This window comes from Physella acuta, unplaced genomic scaffold (assembly GCF_028476545.2).
Source record: "Physella acuta isolate Inbredline_101_S28 unplaced genomic scaffold, ASM2847654v3 ptg000859l, whole genome shotgun sequence".
In the NCBI taxonomy this organism is placed as follows: domain Eukaryota; kingdom Metazoa; phylum Mollusca; class Gastropoda; family Physidae; genus Physella; species Physella acuta.
The window spans coordinates 103,032-117,640 of record NW_026732376.1 but is presented as its reverse complement, the minus strand read 5'-3'; the positions used below and the strand labels follow the sequence as shown (position 1 = coordinate 117,640).

The window sequence follows — 14,609 nt, the reverse complement described above, 5'->3', positions numbered from 1 at the left end:
ACCAAGTTTGAACCACACCTGATTGTACATGCTGCAGTCCTGTAGGATGTGCTGTTATTCAAAAGTCTTGAATCATGTAATTTCTTCATGCCTCAACAAGGAAGTAAAGGGTGGTGTGCTCAAATGGTAGAGCTCACAACTACTATCAAGAGTTCAAATCTGGGGCCAAGTCTGTACCTCTGATGGCTCCCTGACTGAGACTCGGGTTAGGAAAGTAAAGACTGCTGAGAAAAGTGCTGACCACTATCTTTTCACACAGTGTTTCTTCCAGTTCTCCGGGGGGGGGGGGGGGGCGGACACTAGTAAAAGTATATATTTACTATATAAATTCCATCTCGTTCGGGGGGGGGGGGGGGATAGAAGAGATGCCTGGAAGAAACTCTGCTTTCACACTATCCTTCGCTGAAACACGTGAACTCAACTTCACTTACCCCATGCACAATCAGGTTCGAAAACAGAACCTAACTTATCGGTATTTAAGGGAAATAATCTTAAACAAGTTAATTAAAAAGTCTAGTGACATTTAAGCGCAATTTCCTTATGTTATCTAAAAATAGCTCTGTCGTAGCGTAAATCAAGAGCAGGGTTAGTAAAACCATTGGTTAAAATACATGTTTTATTTACAATAGAGTTACATGACTAAAAACCATTGCGCGCCTAGCTACCGAACGTGATGTCGCAGCCATTGAACGTGATGGCGCAGCTATTAAACGTGATGACGCGTGTAGTGTGGTTGGATAAAAATGCCTACTAATTCGGTCCAAATGTTAATTAATTAAAAAAAAATTTTGTGACCGAACGAAAGGATATTTTTTAAAACTTTCTTCGGCAAGATTGTTCTAAATTATGGCAGGAATCGATTGGTACATGTTTCAAATCGCTAGTGGTCTGGTTGCCGAGATATGGGCCAAAAACTGCATTTTTTTCGAGTTTTTTTGGCTTTTCCGGGAAATCCACGAAAGAAACCCGGAATTTTTATGGCCTATGTTCATCCTGGTAACTTGCTTAACATAATTGCTTTTGGAACTAGTCCTCGATATTGCTTCGTTGAGGAGGAGATACGACTTAAAGCTGCGGACACACATTCATCCATCCATTCATTCATTCATTCATCCATCCATTCCCAGAAATGACGAGTCAATAAACGCAATTCTCCAGAATGGAAATTGCGCTAAAAACTACCTAAATTAAATAGCCTTCCCTATCAATAATGCAGTTTAACAGCTTCTACAAATAAAACTGTTACTTTCCTTTTTGGGTGGTGAATGACCAAGGGTACCAAGGTATTATTTTTTTTACTTGTGAATCATTTACTAGATTCTTAGCAAATATTTTTTTTTAGTTTGGAATATTTAGTTGGGACTCATTTAGTTAAGCTAAGATATCGTTTTATTTATAAGTACAGTTTTGTTCCGCCATCACATGAGTTTCATCTGTCTTTTGTATAAAATGTGCAAAAAGCAATGACGTTTTGTGGTTTCCTGTTTATTTCTGTTGATAAACAATGCCGCCGACAGTGGCAAAAAAAGCCCTTTTTCCTGTTACACCAGACCCAGTAACAGATGTAAGAAAAATGTGTATAACTTTAAACTTACAAACGTAAAAAGATCTTGGTTAAACGTCTAGTTCTCATCCAAACATCATTATTGAGATTATAGATCTAGATCTCTAGCACATCGAATCGCATAGCTCAGTCCATGCCTTCTTGTCAAAAACCAAAAAAAGTTAAAATCTGTTAAAACTACTAAAAACTAAAACATTAAAAAAAACCTCAAAACTGCTAAGAAAAGTTCTAAAAGACAAGAATTTTGAAGAAGTCATTTAATATCTTTGTTTATTTGCATTCAAAATTCAATGCCTTTATGTACACTGTAATGATAGGCGCCAAAGATTTGGGGTGTGGGGTTCGGTCTACTCCATGTAAGTGGAAAGGTTTTTATGTTAAGAAGTGACTGATTGGATTGCTACATCACTTCTTATTTAAAAAATAATAAACTTGAACAACTGAATTTACTTTCAGCACCCTATTCAGGCGCCAACAATTATAGTCATCCAGCCAGGTTCAGTGAACTTAAGGATCGGTAGAGCTTCAGATGCATTTCCAATAACTGTACCACACTGTATTGCTAGAAAATGCCCAAATCCAGATAAACGACTGCCTGATGATTATATGTTGTTACGCCCAGAATGTAATGTGAGTATTAAAAATAACTATCATTGACCGAAATAATTTTTGTATTTTTGAAAACCATTTACAAGTAAGTTACATTTATTATTTTGTTAATAACAAAAGATATAACCTGTTCTGTTAGAAACATTTAATTAGGAATATTTGGTAACCATTTTGCCTAATTATTAGTAAGTGCTTTTTACTGTGGTAGCTTGTAATTCCATTAAACAAAGACAGTGAATTAGGTGTCTGATTATTTACTTTGCTTTCATTGTAAAAATGCAGTTTCAGTTATAGAAACATTAAACATCCCACTTTGGTTCTTTAGCACTCGGAAGCAGGTCAACAAATTAGGGCTGGTTTGAGCTCTATAGAAGAACTTCTGTTGTCAAGACCAACACGCAATGGGGACTACAGACAGATGACATTACCAAGACAGGTGAGAATGCACTTTCTTATGTTAGTTATTTTCACTTTTTAATAGTTTTTATTAAAAAAATAAAATAATAATAAAAACAATTGTATTTTTCAACAATTTTATTTGATTGGAAAAAGATATGGTAAAGGTAAACACGTAATTGTATACAAAGAAGTTTTAAAATATTACATTTCAGTTAAATGAGATCATCTTCTTTCCTGTTTGTGCCCAAGACACATGGGGCTGATGAAGTAGAGTTCAACTTCATCTGTTTCAATTACCTTAGCATACAAGGGGATAGTGTGATAGCAATATACCCAGCCACTTTTGTTTCTCTAAAGGGAGTCAGTTACAGCCGAGTGGACTCAGATATGTCATACATACTTGAGCCTGGGATCCAAACTTGAGACAGTTGGGTTAGCACGACCACCATTTGACCACACAGTCCCCAGTAAAATGTGATAATCTATTTAAATTTTCTTTTTAAGTTAATGGCTTTTAATAGTCAAGTGCCATGTGAAAAAGTTGAATCAACAGAATCACCCACATGGACAGATACTGAAAAAAAGCCAGCCTATTTTGTAGGAGAGGAGGTATGCTATCAAATATTAGAAGTTTAATTTTAAAGATTAATAAAATTTAGTATTACAGTATTTAATAATTTAGTTTTTGTAACAGTTGATTTACCAAAAAAAATTTGTTAGCATTATTATTTCAAATTTAATTTTTAGGCATTATATATTCGTCCCAAAGAAAACTACCGTCTTACCTGGCCTATGAGACGTGGGCGTCTAAATGTCCATGAAGGTCCAGGAGGCTCATTATCATCTGTACTAGCAGACTTGGAAGTTATATGGAGTCATGTTTTACAAGAACATATGGAGATTCCAGTGAAAGATTTGAAGGTGTTTTTATACTTTCCAAAGTAGATTAAAGTTTTCTCACTTGACCCCAGAAAAGGTGTTGAATTTTTAAAATAAGTTTGTGTTGGTTTAGGTCATGTGAAGATAATTTCATTATTTTAACTTCCATTCATATATTAGACATTGACAATCATATTTGAACTGACCAATAGTTTTGTATATGAGTCTTACACAACCAATTTATTTTCTCACACTTCTTAAACCCAATTGTATTAGAGCTAGGGTTATTAAAGATTAGGTTAAAGTAATGTCATGTTGTCATCATGATATAATTTTTATTTCCAGCACTACAGAGCAGTACTGTTGATTCCTGATGTTTATGTACAGAAGCATGTGAAAGCATTAGTCAACCTTCTCTTAAATACTCTTGGCTTTGGGGCAGCCATTGTTCATCAGGTAATGAAAATAGCTTCATTTATAGTTATAGGCATCAATTTACGCAACACATTGTAGACATTGTTTATTATTGACTAGGGCCTATATGTAAAAAGTTTAAAATTTATATTCTTAAATCACATTCCATTTATTGTACCTCTTTGGGTAGTAAATCAAATGACATTGATATGGTGTTTGTTTTTATTTAAAAAGAACAACTTTTTCTTAACATACACTATATTTGTCAAAGGAATCTGTATGTGCCACATATGGAGCAGGAATCACAGTGGCATGTGTTGTTGATGTTGGTGACCAGAAAACAAGCATCAGCTGTGTTGAAGATGGGCTGTCACACAGAGCTAGCAGGTTTGACTTGTTGCTTTTATACCTCTTCCAGCTTTTTATATTATCCTACAGTCAGTTGATGATTAATTTATAGACACTGCATAAGATTCCCTGTGTAAACATTTGCTGTCCTTTCTTAAACTTTAAACTCCATTTGATGAAGCTTAGGCTTGTTTCACAATATGCCTTATTTACATTTACACTCAAGACTACAATTAACATGAATGGTTATAGTTATAGAAAAGTTACACAAAGCTTATCAATATTTTATAATGAATCCTGCAATTTTTTTATATGTAGACCAAAAATGATGAAACTTTCTTGTCAAAATCCCACTGAACCTCAGTATAATATTTAATATATGGCAGATAGAGCTGAATTTACATGTTAATAATATATAAGAGGTTGTCTTTACAGCTGCCATTAACAGTTTATCATTAAATTTTCAGAATAACAATGGAGTATGGTGGAAGCGATGTCAGTAGACTTTTCCATTCTCTTCTGGCACGCTGTGGTGTTGCCCTCACAGAGCTGAGCCTGACCCACCCAGCAGATGTCATACAGCTGCAAGCTTTGAAAGAAACATGTTGTCATCTCAATCATGTAGGCTGATCTTTTGTTTGCTTGGTGTTTTTACTAAAAAATCCATGCTGTTTTTTTTTACTCACACTGTGCTTTTTCCGTTCCTCAATAACTCAGCTTGAAAGTGATTGTATTAGTTTCGTATCCCTGTTTTAATTCACAACAATACAACTATTTTTTTTTTATTCAGGTGATATAAAAAATAGCTCCATAATTAATGATTGTTAAATACATCATCAACAGGAGCAATTTGGTGTTACACAGACAACCCTGGAAATTCATCGCCCTGATAAAATATTAATTAAATACAACGTAAAGTTGGGCGATGAGCCCATTTTAGCTCCTATGGCACTGTTCAGACCTATGTCATTTGGGCTCTTGGGAGACCACCTTATTCGACAGCAAGCTCGGTCAGAGTGTGATCCAGATGATCCGAATGACGATGATTATCTTCGACAAACACAGCGGCAATCTTGGGTAAGGTATTTGTCATGTATTTGATTTTTAGATAGCATCGTATAACCTCATCTAAGATAAATAAATGCAATTGCTCACTAGGCTGGCAGAATGGCAGGATCTAAGAAAGATAATGCAGATATGTCCCGGGAAACTTCCGAGCAGAATCTCAGTCAGCTAGATGACCTCACAAATGGACCTCTAGATGATGATTCAAATGATGTACCTGATGTTCTGACCACTACAGGTATTGGCTGTTTTCAGTTCATTTTTATAGTGAAAAAAGTGTTTTATTTTAATTATTTATATCACTGACTGTAAACCAGTAAAGTATTGTTATTAGAAAATGATGTTTTATTGTTATGTTGAATTACTACTATGGCTAAAGAACAGAAAGGTAACCATAAAATACTTTTTTGAATAAGAATTTATTTGTAATGATATATACTTCTCATTTAGATACAAAGTCTAGCAGAAGAGATGAGGATGAAGATGTTGAGATGGAGGATGAAGAAAAAGATTTACATCTAATGGGTGTTGATGAAGCCATTTTACATAGCATTGAAAAGTGTGGTATGTTCTACCACTTTACTATTCTTCATAGTTACATGGTTTACTTACAGACTGACTTTGTTTTTAGTTTAACATATTTTTTATTTAATATTAAATTGTTCTTTTTCAGATTCTGAAGACCTTCGGAAAAAACTTTTCAGTTCTATTTTACTGGTAGGAGGAGGTCTGCAGTTTGAGGGAGCAATGACCTGGTTACAGTATCAAGTCTGGCAGTCCATGCCAGCAAGTACACGTCAACAGTTAGATACTATGGATATTATTACAAAACCTAAGGTAAATTTAATATTTAACATGGACTGTTTTAATTTAAGGACTTTTTTTACAAAGAAAAATAAAGATGTCTGTGTAAGGATCACTAATGTGATTGGTCTCTTTGAGGATTTGCTAAGTAATATCAAAAACATAGAAGGTATGTGCACTTTAGCCAAAGGCCTATCAAACACAATGAGGGGATTTGGTGCCTCAAGGGAGATGACTGGGTAAGAGAAGATGATGTAGGACATCCTGGAATGTGCCACCTGTTGCAGAAGACTGAGAAAAACATTGGTTCCCCATTTACCACAGGGGCCAAGAGATGGTTTAAATGATTGACTATAAAGAAGAAATAATAGAAAAAGAACTTGCTTGGTTTCCATCAAGCTTTATCTAATAATTTTTTAGTTTAATATAATCATGACAGCTAGCGAAAATGCATGTGCTTAGAAGGTTGTTTTAGATATTTAACTCTGACGGCCATAAAATTGCTCTATTTCTAGGACATGGACTCAAGTTTCACAAGCTGGAAAGGTGGAGCGATTCTCGCATGCCTTGATACCACACAAGAACTATGGATTCGCCAACAGGAGTGGAAGCAGTTTAGTGTGCGTTTGTTGCGAGAAAGAGCACCATTTGTTTGGTGAATTTTGTTTGCTATATTGCATAGCTAAAAATGAATAGCAGATGATGATTCTTAAGTGTTGTGTAATATATCACAATGTGTATTATTTTGTGTCATGTAAATAAAAATATTTTTTACTCATTTTTTCCTGTTAAGTTTTGTTTTTCCAACACATTGACGTATATTTTCTAACTTTAATGCGATATAATAAAAATGAATTAGATAATAAATGCAGTTTCTTCCTAAGTTTTATATTAAAAATTCCAGATTTTGAAATGAGACTTAACAAGATTAAAAAAAAAAAACATTCAATTGTAAATCACCACTTTATTTTATTTCCAACTTTTTTCTTTGATTTGGCTATTTTGGCTTTCTGTTTTTTAATAGCTCTTTGATTCATCCAAGGAGGATAGTGACCATGTTCATCTTGCAAAGTCCTCTTATCATAATTTTTCTGGGCTTTGTCCACATCCATAGTTGCATCTGTCAAAAAAACAAAATCTAAACTGTTCATTTTCAGAACTTACTGGTAGTCTTGTAGTTAGCCTATTAAAATAGTTTTAAAATGACTATAATGGCCGAATTGTAATGTAAAAGTGGATTGGTCTACATGAGCTATCAGCTGTTACCTGTCAATTATAATAAAAAGTAATTTAAAAAAATAAACCTTTTTAAAAATAAAAACTACTGTACCTTCAGTTTGATCAGAAACTTTTTCAACCTTTTGTTTCTCCTTAATTTCTTCAACATTTTTCACTAAAATAAAAAAAAAAAGATGAAAATTATATTGGTTAAAACAAAGGAAGACAATGTGATCCAAAACTTTTGAGTTCTGGCCCCCAGGCTCATTAGCTGGGGACAGATACATGTCTAAAAGAGAAAACACCAAATTGAAACAACTGCTGCCACAGATTGGCTCAGGCTATGGGGGCAAATTTAGAGAGAAGCAGACATGTAATTCTTCGATGAATTGGAGGAGATCCTCTTCAATATTACAAAAAAAAAAAAAAAGTTAAAACAAATAGTAATACACAGAACCCGATATATTCAGATGAAAAAAGTGATGTCAATACTAGATTAGATGTCAATTTCATATACATTCAGATGTGATTGGACAATTTACATTATTCATTTTTATTTGCAAATTATTTTTCCAGATAAACTGATATAATTAATATAATATTCCTTACTTGTAACAAGATCTCCAAGCTCTGAAGATTTGGCTGCCAACGTCTTCAATTTGTCAAGATCCTTTTTAGCATAATGCTGGCGTTTTATGTTTCTCATCTTTCGTCTATGCTTGCTACGTATACTTTTTGCCATTTTGACTTAAACAAAAAAATAAATAAGCGCATTTTAATAAATATGATTAAGCAATTAAGCCCCCCCCTGCATTTTGTGGATGGTGTGGTTGAATGGTAGGTTAGTATGGCCCAAAGATATAGAGTTCAGATCTCTGGACAGTAGGACACCCCTGAGTCCACCCAGCTGTGATGGGTACCGGACTTACACTGGGGAAAGTAAAGGTGGCTGGGCGTAGTGCTGACCACACCATCCATTCAAAGGTAGATGTCAACTTCAAGAAACATGAACTCTACTTCATCTTACCGATGATTCACTAGGTCTAAAAAAAATCGGATCTTTACTGTATTTTGTAATCTAGACTGTAGACAGTTGAGTAGTTTCTGGTTTCTTTTCCAGTCTTAAGCCACCTCTCTCTCTCTAACTAAACATAATCATGGCTTTAGTTAACTTTAATTAGTGTATTTAGGGTAATTTGAGTCCATTACAATTTTTTAGCCTTAAATAAGGTCATTGTGTTTGCATTTTCTGCTGGCCAGCCTATACGAGGCTAGTAACTAGTCACTTTGTTAATTTAATTTTAATGATTTTTAACAGGGCCTACTATTAATATAGGCCTACTAAACAAAATTAATTGAACTGAACTAAATTTAAGTGTACAAAAGTATTGTAAAGTTAGTGCAAGACTTGAGATTTCAGGATCAGTGTAATCAGACTGTAGTGAAAGGGGATGAATGGGGGTGAATGCTGTTGTTGCTTGGTACCCTATCCCATTCGTCCTTGTTCAGTTCTTGTGATGTGAGTTGTAATAGTCCGGTTTGTACCAGTTTATGAAAGGGTATATAGTAAATAGTAAAAAAAAATATAGTATATAAGGTGTATGAAACCGTGTGTGATTGCCTCAGTTTTGTCCAGATCTCCAACTTCCAAGGTTAGTACAGGTTAGGTTTAGACTAGTTTTTAGCCACTGTATCTTAGTTTACTAGATTGCAATTGTGTGTTTTGTGTTTAGACTAGACTGTGGCATAAACTAAATAATTTATTATATATTAATAATAATTAATATATAAATGAGTATTAATGAGTACTAGGCAAGTAGGAAAGTAATCAATCTGGCACATTAAAATGATTAAAACTAAAAAAAGTAGATCTAGCTAGATCTAGATCTAGACTAGATTAGATCTAGACTCTAGTAAAAAAAAAAACTATGGTAGGCCTAAGTCGCGGTAAAACTCCATTTCAGCGTATTTTATTCTCCGTTGCTTGTTTACCTCCAGTTGAGCGTATTTTATTATAACAACCGAAACACACCAAAACATTAGGAAAACACGATTTATTTTTTGTATTGTATTTTTGTTTTAGCAAATGAATAAAAATGAATATTTAAAAAAACACGACTTGTTTAGTTGTATTGTATTTTTTTTAAAAAAAAAGGCATTTGTCTCATGGTGAAACTGATACGCTGTTAATCATTCTGTTTTGTATTTATGCAATAAATGTACAAACTCTGTGTTTTTTAATTTGACAGTTTTGCTAAAACTGAAAAAATTATTTTACTATAGAGTTGTATGTTATTTAAATTCATAGTAAATCTACCATCCTTCCCTTTTTTGTATGAGTAAATTTCTGACTTTTAAAAAAAATTGATGTGGGGTCGTCCATAAATGACGTCACACTCGTAAGGGAGAGGGGGGTCAGCAATTTTATGACGGTGTGTGATGAGGGGGAGGGGGTGGGGTTTCAGATGGTGTGACGTCCCTTTTTTGCATTATAAAAAAGCAATGTTAGAAAAACAAGTTATAGCCGTTATTTCACGTTTTAGAAAACGGTTTTAATAAATTGTAATATGAATTGATCAAAATACTCTATGTTGACAGAGTTCTGACAAGATTTTGGAAAAAATTATCGATGTTTTAAGAAAAATTCAACAGAAATTTTGAAGGGGGGGGGGTTGTAGGCTGAAGTGTGACGTCATTTTAGGGGGGGGGTCTGACTTTTTGTGACGACGTGTAACGGAGGGGAGGCGGGAGGTAAAAATCGTAAAAAAAGCGTGTCATCACAAAAAGCAAGACCCCCCCCCCCCCAAAATGATGTAGCACCATCTGAACCCCCCCCCCCCCCTCATCACACACCGTCACAAAATCACCCCCCCCTCCCCCTACGAGTGTGACGTCATTTATGGACGACCTCTAACATTTTTTTTTTAAATGACAACGTGAGTTGTCACACTTTCTTCTTTCTTTAACACTCCAAGCCATCCCTCACCAAATTCCACCCCCCCCCCCCTCGGCCAACTTTCGGCAGCATCATTGTGCCTTTTAATACTTTTATTCAGTTTAGTTGAAATTGGAACACTTAATTGTACAAAGTGTGCATCTCTATTTTAAGTATTTTTGTAACCAACAAAGCACTTCAGTCAGTCTCTTTGTTGTTTTTTATTCATTTGTTAAAACAAAAATACAATACAAATAAATAAGTCGTGTTTTTTAAACATTCATTTTATTCATTTGTGAAAACAGAAATACAATACAAAAAATAAATCGTGTTTTTCTAATGTTTTGGTGTGTTTAGGTTATTATAATAAAATACGCTCAACTGGAGGTAAACAAGCAACGGAGAATAAATTACGCTAAAATGGAGGTTTACCCTAAGTCGCCCTAAGTGTACGTAAGTACGTATTAAAGTATTAAGTTAAGTACCAGTAGATCTAGACTTAGATCTAGATTCTAGATCTCAGCTCTAGATTCTAGAAAGTTAAAGTAAAGACTAAAAAAGTAAAAGTATTAAAAGTAAAGTTGTTGGTACTTGAGTACTTGCCACAACTAAAACTTGGTAGACTCTAGCTAGAGTCTAGATCTAACTGAACTCATGAACTGGTCTGGTATTTTTGGTAAGGGTAGACGATAATAAATTAATTAAATTAAACAGTTAGATCTAGATCTATGTATTATAAATTATATAAAAACTCACAGGTTAATATTGGAGAACAAAAATATTAAGAATCTAGGTCTAGGACTAGATTCTGGATCTAGACTAGCTCTACAACAGACAGAGCAAAGATCCACAAAATCGTGCGTGTGCACTGTCTGTTATGTTTACAAGGAGTTTAAAGATAGCTAGCACTTTACAACCTCCGTGACAAGAGATCATATAAATGTTCAGTTTTCGCATTTATTTAAATAATATTAATAAACAAAACTTGCGTTTGGATCAGTTTCTTCTAGGCATCTCTTCGGTGCCCAACCACCCCCCCCCCAAACGAAATGGAATTTATATAGAAAATATATACTTTTAACAGTGACCGTACCCCCCCCCCCCCGGTAAGTTTAGTCCGCCCCCTCCCCCGTTAAGTTTAGTCCGCCCCCCCCCCCCCCCGGAGAAAAAAGTCTGGAAGAAACACTGGTTTGGACTGTTCATAAAACAAGTCCATAGCCTCTTTGAGTCTTAAGCGTATCATCAAGTCATATTTTCATGCTCATGCTAATACATCCTCAACCTTTTTTTTTTTTTTTTTTTGCAAATGTGTTATTAACAACATAAACAGGAATCTGTCATTAGATGGGGGAGGGGCGTTAAAAAAAAAATTGTTCCATTTAGACATGGGAACAATTTGTCGATTGTTCCCCTCTTTACTGGGTTGTATATATAGTATATATATAGTATGTATATGGTATATAAAGTTTATGATCTTGAGTGAACAATTGATATAAAAACAGCGTACAAGATTTAAAAAAAATTATTTTACCATGCTTAATCTTTGGGACAGTTTTGACTCTGCCACATGTTTGAAAGTGTATTTTTCTTTTATTGAACTCAAAAGATAAGCTCTTTATCATCTTTCCTAAAGTATCTCTGTATTGTTACGTGGTTATTTCAGAGGGGTCATGGAGAATTATCTCCCCTATCCCAATATATCATCTATCTAGGCTATTAAAGGCCTTCATTCTATTTCCTATATTATTATTGACCCATCCATGCAGATACTGTATGTATCTTTTACCAATTGAGTACATTATTACCTCTAACAGCAAATAGATACTAGTATTTTAACAGCCTTAAAATCTTTATAATGTTAGGCGCCTATAACATTCATTTTTAATTCTGCCTACATCTTAATCAATAACTTAATGACTTATTTAGCTCTAAAAAAAACCTTAGCTATGTAGTGTTAACCATAGTCATGATAGTGTGAGTGCATGATTTGGTAACCTAGTCTTAATTTTGCCTCCTGCCTGGACTAGAGTCTGTAGCAGAGTGCGAAAGGTCTTTTATTAAAAGCTTTTAGTTAGTTCAGTGTCTGTTTGTTAGTGATGTGTGGTGGATCTTGTAACTTTAAGATTTAATGAAATAAATTTTGACCAAATCTTATGCAGTGATTTTTTTTTTTAACTTTCTAAATGCATTCTTCTTTGGTAACAATGATTAAATATCTATTTTTTAAACTAATTAGACATCAGCTTAGTCATTAAAATTTAATTAAATAATTTTAAAATTAGACATTAAGTAAGATTAAACTCTAAGAATTATGCAGCTGGTTTTTGACAGTAAACTTTTTTTCTCATGGCTGAGCGATATTTTTGCCAGAGTGTTGACTGGATTAAGTAGAAGCAGCTACTTGTTTTTAGAAATTGCAAGCTACTGAAGGGGTTTTAACGCAAGTATTTTTAGTTGTAGCTTATGTAGTGTCAGCTTCATTCAGAACATATGAATAAGTAGTTTTAAAAGAAATATAAAAAAGACCTTTACAAAAATAAGCTTTAAATGCACAGAAAATAAAACAAACTTGCTTTCTTTAATAAAAGCTTAGATCCCTAAAATATATGAGATCTCATATTATTATTGAGGTTTTTTTATGTTTATTTTAATCAAAAGTAAGCTATTATTGGCATGCATGTAGCCTACTTCATACAAGGCATTGCTGCTAAGAATGAGTGCATCTGACAATTTCAATTCACTAAGGTGGGTTTCTACAATAGAAAATAAAGCTGACAAACAGGCTACTTTGTGTCTTCCATCCACTATAAGAAGACTATTTAATGAGGAGAATTGTGGGTAGATTCCGACACAATTCAAATTGAATAAAATAGATTGAAAAATTCTTTCAAACTAGCTTGAGTCATCAGCATTATTACCAAATCTTTGAACATGACTAAGAAAAGACTTTTTCCAACAATGTATGACATTGACAAATTTCATATAGCAATACATTTATCAAGATAACAGGTGAAATATAATACTTTTATTTTTACACAAAATAATAAGGACAATGTACACCGACATAGTTAACTGGGTGCATTAGCAGGTGGGGAAGACTCCTCCATACTTTGCTTCATTAACTTTCTGAGACGTTCTTTTTCTAGCTCCACTTTCTCATCCAAATCCTGATAAAAATTATATGAAAATTCTAAGTATTTACTTACATTAATATTCCTTTTACTTTATATTTTTTTAAAATATTTTCCAGACAATGTAACTAGAGTTTAAACAAACATGCACATGTAATAAAAACCTATTACTATTTATTAAATGTAAATATAATGAAAGTACTTGTACCAAGAGAGGCTGGTAAATCATGTGAACTGTTTGGGATCCTGCCATCATTGATAACATAGCTGCAGAGCAAGCCAAAAGGTATCTTGTCCATGTCGTTCCTGCTGGCATCCTACTATTTATAACTGGAACTCAATATAAAAGTCTGATGGTTTTTTACTTTACTGTATAGAATTTATTACATAGTTTTATTCATTATTTATTTTGTTTCATTTAAACTAAAACGTAGAGACTCTTGGGCAATTTTAGTTGCTTCCTTTCTTTTGTATACGTCATCTGAAAAGTGAAAATGTTTTTATTAATATAAAAATAAAAAATCATTAAAATGAATCATTGCAACCTCAAATGTAACATTTAAGTCCTCGAAATTAGGGTTAGTATTGACACCAGCAAGCCACATTTGTATTTAGTTAACTACCAGTAACCTAACACCTATTTTTTTAAGAAGATTCTAATAGAAGTGTCTATTCCCAGTTGACTGGAAATAGCCGTATTAGGGCTATTCACAGTCATGACTTTTTAAACATTTCATTTTACAAACACCCATCAAGTGGAGTGGACATGAGTATGTGGCATTCATGCCAGATGATGCAGGTTCGAACACATCAAAATGCTCTCATACTCTTGGCATTTATTAATATATTATCCAAATCTTATTTTTTCACTTAATTCATAAAAGAAAAGAGTTAGGTACTTTTGTTAATTTTGTTTTGTTTTTGTTGTTTTGATGTGATTGCTGGCATATTTGCAGAAATTTTTTGCCAAGAGAAAATTGTGAAAGAAACATGATTAAAATAAAAACTTATATTTTTTTATATGTGAATTTTAAAAATGGTAATTGAGTAGGCCTAATTGACAGTTGAATAGCAATAAAATGAACTATGGCATTATGCATAGGCCTAATTAATATTATTAATTTACAAAATTACAATTAAGCCCTGATTAATAAGTTTTTTTTAAGGCTGCTATGAAGTCAAGATAATTCAAAATATAAAAAAAAAAACCCGGTAATCTATCGTTTTAGGTGTGTAAAAATCG

At 33.5% G+C, this 14,609-nt stretch overlaps 2 protein-coding genes and 1 long non-coding RNA gene across 3 annotated transcripts; 1 reads left to right on the top strand and 2 right to left on the bottom strand.

The window, feature by feature from the left end:
- The first annotated feature begins 1,457 nt into the window (after positions 1 to 1,457).
- On the top strand, positions 1,458 to 6,861 carry LOC131952194 (actin-related protein 8). Its single transcript, XM_059314761.1, has 13 exons — positions 1,458 to 1,564; positions 2,021 to 2,194; positions 2,499 to 2,609; positions 3,077 to 3,181; positions 3,320 to 3,493; positions 3,797 to 3,907; positions 4,137 to 4,252; positions 4,681 to 4,834; positions 5,057 to 5,290; positions 5,372 to 5,516; positions 5,729 to 5,842; positions 5,952 to 6,115; positions 6,598 to 6,861. The coding sequence occupies exons 1-13, from the start codon at positions 1,505 to 1,507 to the stop codon at positions 6,739 to 6,741; spliced, it is 1,806 nt and encodes a 601-aa protein (XP_059170744.1). The 5' UTR covers positions 1,458 to 1,504; the 3' UTR covers positions 6,742 to 6,861.
- A 170-nt stretch (positions 6,862 to 7,031) lies between these two features.
- Positions 7,032 to 11,125, bottom strand: LOC131952206 (protein LLP-like). The gene is made up of 4 exons (XM_059314777.1): positions 10,992 to 11,125; positions 7,910 to 8,047; positions 7,413 to 7,475; positions 7,032 to 7,202 (listed from the first exon to the last, which is right to left on the bottom strand). The coding sequence occupies exons 2-4, from the start codon at positions 8,040 to 8,042 to the stop codon at positions 7,039 to 7,041; spliced, it is 360 nt and encodes a 119-aa protein (XP_059170760.1). The 5' UTR covers positions 8,043 to 8,047; positions 10,992 to 11,125; the 3' UTR covers positions 7,032 to 7,038.
- Positions 11,126 to 13,245: 2,120 nt separating this feature from the next.
- On the bottom strand, positions 13,246 to 13,715 carry LOC131952203 (uncharacterized). Its single transcript, XR_009388518.1, has 2 exons — positions 13,575 to 13,715; positions 13,246 to 13,402 (listed from the first exon to the last, which is right to left on the bottom strand). It is a non-coding gene; the product is annotated as an uncharacterized LOC131952203 (long non-coding RNA).
- Between the last annotated feature and the right edge of the window lie 894 nt (positions 13,716 to 14,609).